The 13,422-nt window shown below is 46.1% G+C and overlaps 5 protein-coding genes across 5 annotated transcripts; 2 read left to right on the top strand and 3 right to left on the bottom strand.

Annotated features, from left to right (window-relative positions):
• Positions 1-543: 543 nt before the first annotated feature.
• Positions 544-1,261, top strand: TGAM01_v208636 (hypothetical protein; the record flags this gene model as incomplete). Its single annotated transcript, XM_018806242.1, has 2 exons — positions 544-731; positions 799-1,261. The coding sequence occupies 2 exons, from the start codon at positions 544-546 to the stop codon at positions 1,259-1,261; spliced, it is 651 nt and encodes a 216-aa protein (XP_018660493.1).
• A 1,482-nt stretch (positions 1,262-2,743) lies between these two features.
• On the bottom strand, positions 2,744-5,834 carry TGAM01_v208635 (hypothetical protein; the record flags this gene model as incomplete). Its single annotated transcript, XM_024550379.1, has 7 exons — positions 2,744-3,375; positions 3,443-3,864; positions 3,919-4,173; positions 4,268-4,379; positions 4,448-5,455; positions 5,514-5,726; positions 5,777-5,834. 7 exons carry the CDS (start codon positions 5,832-5,834, stop codon positions 2,744-2,746), a joined length of 2,700 nt encoding a protein of 899 aa, XP_024404888.1.
• A 624-nt stretch (positions 5,835-6,458) lies between these two features.
• TGAM01_v208634 (hypothetical protein) lies at positions 6,459-8,006 on the top strand (the record flags this gene model as incomplete). The annotated part of the gene is made up of 5 exons (XM_024550378.1): positions 6,459-6,704; positions 6,770-7,323; positions 7,405-7,512; positions 7,575-7,789; positions 7,951-8,006. 5 exons carry the CDS (start codon positions 6,459-6,461, stop codon positions 8,004-8,006), a joined length of 1,179 nt encoding a protein of 392 aa, XP_024404887.1.
• A 2,614-nt stretch (positions 8,007-10,620) lies between these two features.
• Positions 10,621-10,833, bottom strand: TGAM01_v208633 (hypothetical protein; the record flags this gene model as incomplete). The annotated part of the gene is made up of 1 exon (XM_018806245.2): positions 10,621-10,833. One exon carries the CDS (start codon positions 10,831-10,833, stop codon positions 10,621-10,623), a length of 213 nt encoding a protein of 70 aa, XP_018660496.2.
• A 1,061-nt stretch (positions 10,834-11,894) lies between these two features.
• On the bottom strand, positions 11,895-12,675 carry TGAM01_v208632 (hypothetical protein; the record flags this gene model as incomplete). The annotated part of the gene is made up of 3 exons (XM_018806246.1): positions 11,895-11,945; positions 12,022-12,380; positions 12,456-12,675. The coding sequence occupies 3 exons, from the start codon at positions 12,673-12,675 to the stop codon at positions 11,895-11,897; spliced, it is 630 nt and encodes a 209-aa protein (XP_018660497.1).
• Positions 12,676-13,422: the final 747 nt, after the last annotated feature.

Below are 13,422 nucleotides of genomic sequence, written 5' to 3'. Positions count from 1 at the left end.
TCCAAGATGTACTTGTATACTTGTACGTACGGCTAAACACTAGCAGAGCACCCACGCGGCGATATTACTGCTCCCAGAAGGTATTTGCCCTGTTCTGATTGAACGGCAGCCGGCACCAACATGTGCTAGGCGAGAGTGGAGCGGTCTAAGCCGCGCATCTGGACAGCCAGACCATGTCTATTTCCAAGACAGAGGCCCAAAGCCGGCGGAAAATCTTGGAGCTTGGCAACTCTATTCAAGTCTAATTTCATTCGTGTTCATGACGTCGCCTCCCTGTGGTACCCCATTCTGCTGTCGGCGGCCGCTCATCCTCGTGAGACAGCAGGAGACGTGCACTGTCGCGACGGGCTTATATGCTGACGGTCTGCCTCCCTTGCCCCTTGCTTTGAGTACCCCTTCATTGCTATTTGTTCTCGCTCAATACCTCTCGTTCTTGATCTCATTCCTGTCGACTTCGATCTCACAGTCGCTTGCATCTCGTGGGAAGACAAAAGAACACATCGGACTTCATCTACACAGCAGTAATCGGCTCAATCCTTCATCATGGGTGTCGGTACTTTCTTTCACTACTTCGGCACAGTACTGCTGCTTTGCGCCACAGCACTTCTGATCGTTGTGTCGGTCACGGCGCCTGTCGTCAATGACCTCTCCATCTTGAAGGTCGACTTTTCTCGCAACGCTGTAGACAGAATAACGTACGGCACATTTGGATATTGTATTATCCACTCAAAGTATGTACTCTCAACGCTCTGCCCCCCCTCGACGCGTGTGTAAGAAGAGAAGACTGACAATAAACAGTGGACCGGATACCTGCACCTCTTCTCACGTTGGCTACGATGCCACCGCCGCCCTGGCTCAGGTCACTCAGGTCTCGTTCTCCAAGGGCGACCGTGATAGCGCCAAGGTTCTTACGAGGGTACTGATTCTGCACCCCATCGCCGCCGGCCTCTCCTTTTTGGCCTTCTTGCTCTGCCTCGGCACCAGCTTCCTCGGCTCTTTTGTCGCCTCTCTCTTTTCCTTCCTGGCCTTCGTCGTTACCCTCGTCGCCATGGCCTGTGACTTTGCTGCTTTTGGCATCATCAAGCACGCTGTCAACTCTCGCGGTCCTAACAACGTCGTCGCTCGATGGGGTCCTACCGTCTGGTGCATTCTCGTCGCTGCCGTCTTGGACTTGATCGCCACTGTTCTGGTCTTCATTACCTGCTGTGCTGGTCGCTCCAAGAAGCGTCACGCTCACCGCAGCAAGGCTGGTGACTACTAAAAGAGGGAATGGCTTTTCTCTATCTACCTACACGATGAAACTGCTCTCTTTCTATAAGAAGCGATGATAATGTTAGCGATGTTTATACCCGTCTTTAGACAAGAAACAAATATCAAATGGAAAAAAACAAGGATGAAGATGTGAGTGGGAGAGAACATACAGCAAAGAATGTTTTGATTATTTTGTGCGAGAAAGAGGAAGATTTTGATTATGATACCACGAAGGGGCGCGGGACGTATTGGCATGGGGATTGGGCGTGTTGAGACCTGATTTCATGTTTGCTTTACTAGTCATTAATATCCTAATGTATTTTATTTTTATACACACCGAGACTAAATATGAGCGATGTTGTGTTGTGATATAAATTAAGAATAATATTGGAAAATACGACTTGAATTAAGCACTGCATTTGTGGGAGTGGCGAGAGTTAAGAACAAAACAATTTGGAAGATCGGAGCTCTCAAATCGAAGCTGGGATTAGAGTCGAGATAATTAGGTTCAAATCTATATACAAGCTAAGATTCTTTTCTACTTATCAGACAGCGCTTTTCTAACTGGCACCCATACTATTGTTTACTATGTATTCTCTTGCAAAGGTGATAAAAAAGAAGGCTATCTATCTAATGGCTGCCATCCATCGATCCTTTGATGCAGGTCAGAAGACTGGGCTTATGTGAAGTGTCTCACCGTATTACTTATACCAATGGGAAAACTACCTGTCTTGACATAAGATACGGGGAAACCAAATGGAGTAAACGTCATTTGATAATGACTCTAATTGACCAGGCGATTTTTGAAGGAGTTAAGAGATGAGTGGCTTACCAAGGCTGCGAATATATCACAACTTGGCTATTCTCTTTCCAAGCTTCCTTCATAAGTTTCTCAGGCATTCAAGCGGAAGATGCCAGCGAGCGTCTTTTTATATGAAGTGCTGCAGGAATCCAAAGTCGCCGAAAACAATACCGTTAGCTGAAGCTTCCTCAGACACCTTAAGAATGAGAGGCTTCGGAGTAATTGAATAGGGAACAATTGTCGGGAAACCGTCGAAGATTAAACGGTATTAAAAACGCGGCACATGTGGATGATGTAGTAAAATGCCGATTCCGGCGAAACCAAGTTCCAGGAAATTTCTACCAGTTATTCTCTTCTCCTTTGAGCCGCTACCTCTGCGCCGGGTTTTACGCAGATCAACGACTCAAAGGCCGGCTGCCGTTATCGCAACAACCTAGGATAATGGACTTGATCTAATGTTATTCTACGTAGTGCAGACAAGGGAGGCAGCTACGGGCGGTCATGTTCAAAAGCTTCACAGTACTGCCAATAGCTTGAATGTAACTGTAGAAGGACTTGTTTTTCTTCTCTGTTTGCTTTTTGTATCTTAATTACAAGCGATTTCCCTAGTAAAACACTAACAATTACGACATCTGGAAATAGGTAGGCATTCTAAATTGCCAGCCACATGTCTCGCTTGGTGAATACTTTTTACTCCATTATATTCATTCCCTCCAGTATACCCATTTCATCCATTCCCTCCATTCCCTCCATTCCCGAATACCTGCCTGTGAATACGAAGTCCTCGTGGCCATTGTCATCATCAAGAAGAAATGAGTCCCAATCAAAATCAAGCGGGTCATCCTCTGCAGAATGGAATTTCCCCATATCGATATCTAGAGACTTCCACCCGTCTGAGAGTGGCGCTGGGAGAGATGCAGGTGGATTTGAAGCAAAGGCACTTGGTTGTGTATGCTTCTTGATCGACTTTCGCGGGATTACCTGGCTGCTTAGAACATGGAATTTCTTTTCATGGTCTCTTAATGCCTTTGCCGAGCTGAAGACAGGATATTGGCAATTTGGATGGTGGCAGATTTGCTTTCGATGGTCAGCTTCATGGAGGATAATGTCTTTGAGACTGTTGAAACCAAAGATAGCATAGCGGCACGACCAGATTCGACATGTGTACGCTGATGTTCTAAAATTCTGCTTAAATCTTTCAAGCTCGTGGAAACTGACGCTTGGGTAAGTCGAGAAATCAAGCAGCTCGCGAATTGTTGCCTGGTATCTCTCCTTTAAAAGAGGTACGCCTCTTGCGCTGGTGTTGTTGTCGATAACATTTTCTAATGTCATGTTAGATCATTGATATAAAAGCTAGAGAGTTTAGGAAATAATTTATGTAATACATACCGTTACCTGTTAATGTTTTTCTACCCCTTTCCAAGAGCACGGTCTGTATTGTGTTGTATAAAGGGTAATGTTTCTGGCGTAGAGTATTAAGACGCGAATTCAGCGAACCATTTCCCACGATCGCTTCATTGGGCTCTAGGGCCTCGAGTTGTTCTGCCAAACGACAAGAAGAGAGGAAAAATTCTGATTTGAACAAAAGATCTTGGTCAAGTTCAAGGTGCTCTAAAACGTAATCGATCCAAAACTCAGTGGCGTACATGTGAAAGCCATAGACCCCACGAAGGATGCTCAGCGCTCTATCAGTCTCTGGATATGAAGACGTGAATATCTTTTGGCTAGCCAAAAGGCAGCGGACGGTAGCTAAACCATGTCGCTTTAGTGACTCGCTTGCTGTAATAGAGAATGCAGAGCTTTGCAGGAAACTGTCCAAAGTCAGCAACCCGCATGCGCAAAGGCCAGATCCATTAGTAGCCTACTCTCTGACCGACACATGAAGGAAAGTGTAAGATGAATCAAGTTGCTTTTGTATTAGAGGCTGGCACATATCAAGGATGTAAGATGGGACTGGCTCGATGACTTGCTCATCTCCAGCGTCAAATGCCAAAGCAGATAGAAGCTCAGGAGAGCGAAGTGGCCGCTTCGCAAACGCTATCCAATTCAAAACAGAACCAAACCTCTGCACAGATCTCTCATCGAGACCGGTCAAGATTTGTGATAACAAGCGCCCAAAACTAGGAGGGTGGCAAATGATATAAAGTCAGATTTCAGATGTTCGCACATGACAAAAGGAAGGCAACTTTGATCAGAGGATGTTGGCTCACTCACATCTCGCTAAGTTCTCGAGGAAAGCTATTGGCGGCTTTTAAAAATTCATCGCGGTTATAAAACATGTTGCCCTTCATATATTCTATGACGAGTCTTGCCCATAGAAACATGCCTAATGACAGCTAACATTAGCCAAGTATAAAAGGTAATAAAGCCATGAATAAAGAGCAGAAAATTTACCGTCTGCTTTTTGCGTGATCCGAGACGCAATTGCCGCAACGTCATCATTAGTGATGCGAAATTGAGCACGTTGCGGCTGAATGACACTTATTCTCCGCAAGGTATAGTCTCTGATGGCTTCACTGACTCTTTCTTTTTCGTCAGATAATGATACCTGGTGTTTCCTCTTGACGACTTTGGTAATTGCTGGTGTCATCTGGGTGCATAAAAGCACCTTGAGGATAGTAGATCCAGATGATGATGCTGTAGCAATTAGCTTTTCTAACGTTCTTGCAACACTGGCTGCTGTATTTTCATCACATTCATTTAGCCCATCGATCACTATATGAAGAGTTTTGGATGTTGACGACCCCAGAGTTTCGACTAAGAGGCGCAAGTGTTGATCAAGAACTGAACGAGTTGGTGTCTTCTTATCTACGAGAAACCAGTTGTAAGAAAGCGTTATAAGCTCTGGATCCAAGCGCATGATTTGTATCATTAAAGACAGTATGATATTGTTGTAGTCAGTTGATTCGGGGTAAACGTATGTGCAGTAATGTGATGCCACCAGATATTTTGAAGAGCGCAGGAAAGTTCCAATTTGTGTCGCCAAAATACTTTTCCCACTTCCAACAGCGCCGTGAAGCACCACGAACTGGGCATCACGACTGAGCTTTGCCCACGATCGAATTTTCGGTTGTTGAAGTACCCAATGGCCGGAACCTGGATTTTGGTCTGCCTCCACAGCAAGGTTATCGGCGATCCTTATCTGATGCGATTCATCAATTCTTAAGAAGTTTAAGACGGCTTGAAACTCAATACTGGTTTTTTCTTCTTCTTCTCTCATGAATTTGATAGCCTCTTGTTGCCTCCAGGTCTCTAATTTCTCTCTCATGCTTTTGGCCTCTGATATGTTAGCGGCATTGGCTGTTTTATCAATGAGATCTTCATGTGCTTTCAAGTCGGCAAAGATGTTATCAAACCGCCTTTGGAAGCGGCCCCACGAAGTGGCGAAGAGTCGCTGCCATGCTAAATAGCGTTTAAGGGTTAGTTGAGGTCTGTTAGAGAACGTAAAGATTGTCTTTACCATTTCGTCGGATGAATTTGTAGGCTTCTCCATGAAATTTGAGAATATCAGAGTAATATACTGCTAGAGCTTTTTGGACTTCCTTGTTACTTGAGAAAGCACGATCAAATGTACTGAATCGAGCTAACGGTTCCGCTAGTCTGTGATAAACCTGAATGATCGATTCGAACGCATTGATATAATCTGCAGATATCTGTACGTAAATTTTCCAATCTGTCAGTACAAGTACCTTGATCAAGTATGCTCCGTTCGGGTGTACATACTTCCAAGACAAGCTTTATTGGCGCCCAAATCCATGGCAAATATGGCGTTCCATTGCATAAAACCTCGATTGTGTGTGAATAGTGTTCCAATCCTCTGAACAAAGGCGCAAGCCTTCTCATATTGCGCAAGGATTGACTTGCTGCAAGCGATTTTTCGACTTTTAATGCAGCTCGTTCAACGTCATTGAGTGCCAAATTTTCTAGCTGCATTCTGTCCGGTATTGTGATTGCACTTTGGAGGTCTTCAAACGCATCCCGCATCGTGCGGTCAGCTTCGGGGCACATTCCTCGATGAAATGGCATTTTTTTTCTTCTTCCTAGATTGTGAGCTCCCAATGGCGGTAAGTTTATTAATTTAAGAGTCAGTATAAATTTATTGACGTATGGCAGAGAAGGTTTTTAGATGAGGCGAGTTTATATGTGTTAGTGTTACACGAATCAGCCCCAGGAAGGCTGTGCTTATGCCCTGCATACATGTATGTACGTATTGGCTATAAATTGTCCACGTCGCTGCAGGCTTTCTGTTGGGCGAACAGCGCTCACTGCTTTCACGTATATGTGATAATCAATATGCGTAGGCTATATTTTTAAAGTTGGATATTTTCTACATGCGATTTTTCTGTAGACAAACAGCTTCGCCGCAGCTCTAAGATTGTTCGTGGATTGCATCCAATTTAGCAGAATGGGGTCCCATCTGAACGAGACCTCATTGAAGAGACAGCAGCCCGAGAATTCCAACTCGAACGATGACGTACAGCCCCCGCGCAAAAAGGCAGCAGTTCTCGAAACAAGGAAATACCCTCCCAGTGCGATTTCTCCTCACGAGGAGTTGAACATCGATGAATCAAGATTGTCTTGTGCAGAGGACTCCCGTACTGATCATAGTCAGGTAGCCTCCAATGAAGATCAACTTGTGTGTTTTGGTATGGTGCGTTATAGCCAATTATCCGACCTCGTTCTGCATTTACATCTTTTTTTACACTGGCACTTTAGATAGGAGGCATAAGCGGTAGTGTAAGCGGAGCTTGTCGGCTCAAGGGATCGCCGACTCAAAGATTCGCAGTCCAATTAGACAGCTCTCACGGATTTCACTGCATTAATGATGCTTCAATCAAGGGCAAAATAAACTTAGACTTTATCAATATTACGAATGCATGCTGCGAGAACGAAGATCTTACGCTACAAGTCATATGCTATGTAGATGCCATACAGTCATCTATCGCGCCGCTTTCTACACCATGTCGGTTAGATATGATTCTCTTCGGGCCTCATAGTCTCTTCGAGGATGTAGGCAGCTTTTTCGAAGAATACAATCTTTACCTTCAAGATCCTGTCGGCTGCTCACAGAACGTCTTGTACCGAAACCCGCACAGATTGTCGGCCGAGTCTGGGCCTGATATCTGGACTTTCAATCTTGACAAGGAAGTTGCAGCGCCCTTTAGCGTAGAGAATGCGCAGACTCGTCTTGGTTCGATCGATATATTGAACTCTCAGCAAGATTGGGCCGAGACGAAACAACCTGGCTCAATTCGAACAAAGATGCAAAGGTGATAGACCGAAAAACTTTTCTTGCTTGACATGTCTCTTATCATTCCTTTTTGTCAATCTAATGTGTTGCTATTGAATAGTCATCAATTACAAGCCTTAACATTCATGCTCCAGCGAGAGCAAGGCTGGGCTTGGGACGGAAGCAGAGCAGACATATGGGAGCTTTATTCCGAAACTACTGGTTCCCAGTAAGTTCTTTCCAGCACCACATTCACCTGTGTTGATCTCTGGTGTATTAATTTTGAACTAGTTTCATCAACAAAGTATCAGATTCGGTTCAAAAGGAGACACCGCCGCAGTTTTACGGTGGAATCATAGCAGACCCGATGGGTTTGGGTAAAACATTGTCTATGATATCTTTAGTTGCCTCCGATTTGCTCTTCGATCCAAATGACCCGAGCTCCCTGACTGGGGCTGCTGCTGAAGATTCGACTGGGTGCACATTGATTGTCGTACCACCTCCCCGTAAGCATAGCCGCCAATGACCTGGTTCTGTATATTGTTCTGGCACTCACTAACACTCTTTTCCACTTCAGTCCTTGGCTCTTGGGAAGAGCAGCTGAATCAGTGGGATCACTATAGGAACAGTTCACATGATTTTGTATGGAGCTAACCAAAGCTATTAGGCATATCTTCCCCAGCAGCATTCCCTATCGCCGACATCACGGAAGTTCTCGCTTAGTGGCTGAATCTGATTTAAGAGACACGTTGGTCGTTCTGACTACTTATCATACTGTGTCTTCTGACTGGAAAGTTGCATCTGGCAAGCCGTGCTCCCTACTGTTCAGCACAAAGTGGCGACGAATCATTCTAGATGAAGGTTTGTCGCATCTACGCTCCCACATTCAAAATTAAAGTTATTTAGCTTGAAGAGAGAGAGAAACGCTAATGTACATTAGCTCATTTCATTCGAAACAGCAACTCAAAAATGGCCCGCGCCGTATGTGCGTTGGACTCAGTCTCGCGATGGGCTGTAACGGGCACACCTATACAGAATAGGCTCGGCGATCTCACGGCCCTCCTCAAATTCCTTCAAGTGTATCCCTATTCAGATGAAGAGAAGTTTAACACAGACATATCTCAACTATGGAAAATCGGGAAAGTAGAAGAAGCAGAGAAGCGCCTACAACGACTGGCCAGCTGCATCCTTTTGCGACGCCCAAAGTCTACTATCCAGCTCCCCCCAAGGCACGACTTGCAACAGTTTGTGGAATTATCTCCAACAGAGAGAGAATTATACCAGGCGACCAAGATGTATACCATCTCTCACATAGAACAAGCTCTGTCTACTACTGGCAAATTTAGTGGTACACACTCGTATGCGAATATGCTGCAGAGAATCGAAGCAATGCGCATGATTTGCAACCTTGGTGTGCATTATAAGATGCGATACGGCCTTGGGGCGTTCAATAACCACTATCACATGAGTGGAATGAAGAGGCAGCTCAGCGGATGTTCAACATATACCGTGGGATTAACAGCATCGAGTGTGGCCTCTGCTTTTGTACCGCTGATTCAACAGAGGCTGTATTATACGAAGCCAGGCCGCCTGCCAAGTCGCTATTCTCTCAGTGTCTGCAGTTTATCTGCTCTTCGTGTGTATCCGTACACACAAAGTCTATGGCCTTGCCGTCTTGCTTTCACGCAAGCCCCTGCCCTACTGCAGCTATATCGACCAACATGTTCGAGACTGACGATGCTTGCAACGTGACTTTCAACCACTTAGGGGCTGAGCTACCAACCAAGGTGTCCATGTTAATCAACGACTTACTAAACCAGCCTTATAATACGAAATGGTTCGGCGCCCTTATACCTCAATTAAAGCTGAACACCGAGCTGACAAACGAAATAGTGTCGTATTCTCTTCATGGCGAACTACTCTCGATATTATTGAAGTTGGCTTAAAACAGTCATGCATATCTTGCTTACGATTTGACGGCAAGGTGGCGCAGAAAGACAGACAAAATGTTATCAAAAGATTTCGCGAGGATTCAACCATGCGTGTTCTCCTGTTAACACTTTCTTGTGGCGCTGTCGGGTGAGTTTACTGAGTCACATACCGGTCAGAGATTCTAACTCACTCTAACGTTTTCTCTTAATAGCCTTACGCTAACCGAGGCTTCGAGAGCCTATCTCATGGAGCCTCACTGGTAATATTACTTCTTCTATGACGATGTTAGAAGCCATATTAACATGTATCTACTTAGGAATCCAACGCTAGAAGACCAGGCGCTGGCTCGAATCCACCGTATCGGGCAAATTAAAGAAGTAACCACTGTTCGGTTCATTGTACGAGATTCTTTCGAAGAGGTACGTATTCAAGCTACCATTTACTTCGAATACATCCTGTCAATATCTAGATACCCGTGTACTCACTGGCCTTCATATTTAGAGAGTGGTAGAGCTACAGCAGTCCAAGGCTGATCTCGCCTCCGTCATAAATCTCCAGGATGAGAATAATGGGACTCGGAGACCACTGGAAGTAAGTATTCCGGCATTCTGGCCTTCATAATGATGCATCTAACCCTATACAGCTGCTAAAAGCGCTCATATGAATCCCGTACCCCATGGCTAGGTACACATCCAAGTCCACATGAATAAGCTTAGATTGGCGACCCTAGTCCAAACCACCATCTAGGGGGGGGGGCCTGTGAGGCGCGGTCTCTACGAAATCTCCGAATATTCCATCTTCCTTCCGGTGCAGCCGAAAGAATTACAAATCCGTAGCAAAGGCGTATTATAGTCCATGAAACAGACAGGATGTTTCGTGTTGTCAAATTGTTTCTCATTGGCATGTTTGTACATGTATGTACTCAATGTTGTTTCTAAATACAAAGATACAAAACGCCTCCTTTCAAAACTTCGACGAAACCCACTGATTCGTCTTCGTTTCCGAGATAAGGCCAGCCAAGATTTATAAATAGCATCTAGGTAGTATCAGAGGGTACCTGGCCCGAAGATAAAGACTGGTCATGTGTTCAACTTTACGGGTACAACTTCACAAGCGAGAAGCAAGTTAAAAGCCATATGAGTCATAATCCACCCAAAATTTTCATTCTGCAACGCCTCTTCTTCATTCTAAATCCAGCTAAAGAAGAAATCAAGGAATAAAGTGTATCTTTGTTACATTCTTTCTTCCCTTCTTCCAAATTTTACCCCAAATTTTGCCCCCAAATGACGCCTCCGCCCAGTACATAGAAAAGCATAAAACAGCCAAACTTCCCACCAATCCATTAAATTGCCTCCCTAAATAAATCAAAAACCTGTATTGTAAAGTCCATACGCGTAATCCCCCGTTATACCATCAAGACCCATCCGGCAATGGCGACAGCCACAGCGCCCATCACCGGAGCGGCAGTCGTAGATACGCCGTTGATAGGCCCGTTCAGAGGCGGCGGCGTACTGCTGGGACCCACGCGTCTAGAGGTCGTAGAGCTCATAGTTGGTTCTCCCATTTGAGTGGACGTTGGCATGGTGCCGTTCTTCGATGGTTCAGCAGAGCTCGACATCTTGGCACTGCTGGTGGTAGTTTTTGGAATAACTGGTACAACAGCCATAGACGGGCAAGCACTGCTGCAAGAAGAAACGGACTTGGTGACAGTCGAGTAGACTGAATCCGTCTTGGTGACCTCCAGATGGGTAATCGGTGGATGGGGTAAAATAGTGATTATTTGATCAAGCTCATCGCCGGTAGTAGTAGTGGTGGTAGTAATGGTAGTAGTGACAGAGGTGGTCACGGTAACTGTCGGCAAATGCTGCATGATAGAAACCCAGAGCGAATAGAAGCGGCTATCATCGAACGTTGAACTCCTTGCCACGGTCATGCTGCCGCTGTACACAGACTTGAGGTATCCGCCATTCGGGTTTGCATGGACCAGAGGAGAGCCGGCAACAAGGCCCAAGGCTACCAAAGAGAGAGAGCGCATGGTTGAAGATTGTTGTTGTATGTTTGAAATACAAGAATGAAGAGATCTGTTTTTTCCTGATTTCAAGACGAGATGGAAAATAAATCGAATCGAAGAATGAAATCCCTCTCAACAGAAAGGATCACACCAATTTATACACCTTCCAAACAAACTTAACGCTCCATTTATTTGGGCGTTCGATCAACTTGCTTTAGTGGTCAACGCCACATATCGTGTACTAGCAAGTTAGGCCGAGCCATACGGAAGCGTGTATGTTGTCAAAACGAGGCTGCCGCCAACAGATCGTCACATGGGCATAGCCACAGCCTCGCAATCTTGATCTAGCCGATCACCTTGAGAGTCTCTGAGTATGTACCCGCAGAAAAAGAAACCGGTATTTGCATGTCTTCAAATCCAATTGTTGTCCTTGAAAACTATCGCTGATAAACAATAAACCTTATGTGTGGATGGAACCATAGAACAGATATGCTCGCTTTGTATAGGATACCCATTGCCCCGCTACTCCCAACCTTCCAACCCTAAACTTTTTTTTCCTATTTTTTTTTTTTTCTTTCTTGATCTTTCGTATTTGTGCTGTACTGCCTGTTGCCTAAGCTCATATTGATGCGAACCCCAAAACGCCGTGTGTAGTCCGAAGGGAACAGTTACTCTGCTTCCGGAATGTCTGAAAAGAAGCTGAATCGCATTCGGTGGCTCTGATGTAAAGAATTAGTTGAGGATTCGCATTGTCAATGAATTTTGGCTTTTATGCAAGCCTTGGACTGTACTTACGAATGGTAGCTTCGGAATAACAACGGCGAGTGTAGCGAGGAAGTTGATGACAAAGTAAGTCGAGTCGTAGTGCGTATAATGTGTGCTAATTAGGAACAGCACGATCGGGACACTCAGCAGGAATTTCTTGGTGGGCGTGTACTGGGCTCCGTTGTCGATCTGCTCCCACATATTCAGGTTGTCAAAGGCACCGCCGTTGAAGTCGAAGGGAATGCCGCGGACGTAGTGAAACATGATGTAGGAGCCAACCATGTACGTCATGTTGGTCAGCGTCCACGAGGCCTCCTGAGAGCTGCCCGGGATAACATCGTAGAGGATCTTGAGAGTGGCGATGATGACGATGTGGATAGTCCAAGCTCCTGTCGAAGCAACGGCACGTTAGAATCGGCCACCAAACATTGCAGCAGAGGATGCAGATATGACTGAAAACTAACCTTTTTGATTTGTCCAGTTGGCATTCAGGTTTGGAATAACAGCCTGGTCGCTCATCTGCTCGAGCGTCTCGGGGGGCTCGTGGTAGACCTGAAGGATGCTGCTAGACCTCCTCCGGCGACCACCGGCGCTTCGATCGTTCATGTCGAGGAATCGGCTGCTGGCGGGCTTTGCGCCGGCGTCGAGAGTCTGTGAGGATGGCGGGAGACAAGTAGACGGCATGTTGGAGATTTTTTTGTGCTGATGATTATGCGTCGAATGCTACTTCAAGGCACCTCGCACGCACGGAGTACGACGCGCAATTCTAAGGCCGACGCTTAGGTAATTGGGGGGCTGCAGTACTAGTAGTAGTAAGCTGCACGAGCTTGGTAGGCAGGTACTTGGCGCGGCTCGTCTCCAGAGAGGCGGCGGAGGTACAGCGCAAGCGCGGCTGACAGGCGTCAAGGAACACCTTTCTCCAAAGGTGGCCAATTGTTGGCTGGTTTGAAGTCCGAGTGGAGACAGAGACCGAATACGAATCTGTCCAGTTCCTTGAAAGGCAGCAGTTCAGCAGTCACACGATTCGATGGTTTCGGTCGTATAATGGCGTATAGGTGTCTTCTGTAGCCTGTAGGTACTTGTAGGTCCGAATAGACAGCGCTGCGCAGGCAGATACTTTGGTGGCATGCAATGTATGGAGTGCTCACGCAATCGCGGAAAAGCGGCGCATTACGCGCATTATATGCAGAGGGGCAAGACACCAGACCTCACTTTTTCAAGCCCCTCGCCTCGAACCCTAGATTCTTTTCGCTTAACCATTGTCCTGAGGGAACTTGGAGACGCATCTGAGCGGTGGCACGGACGGACAGGACAGCGCAGCACAGGCTGACGACGTTTCTGGCCGGGATCAGGTTATGGAAGCTGTGGAGACACCCTGGAAAGGGGCGCCGCAGTACCTGCAGGAACAGGAGATAACAGCCGGCCACAGCA

Source organism: Trichoderma gamsii (assembly GCF_001481775.2).
Source record: "Trichoderma gamsii strain T6085 chromosome Unknown Scaffold_37.2, whole genome shotgun sequence".
NCBI classification, from domain to species: domain Eukaryota; kingdom Fungi; phylum Ascomycota; class Sordariomycetes; order Hypocreales; family Hypocreaceae; genus Trichoderma; species Trichoderma gamsii.
The sequence above is the reverse complement of the archived record's forward strand: the minus strand, read 5'-3'. Positions and strand labels throughout refer to the sequence as shown.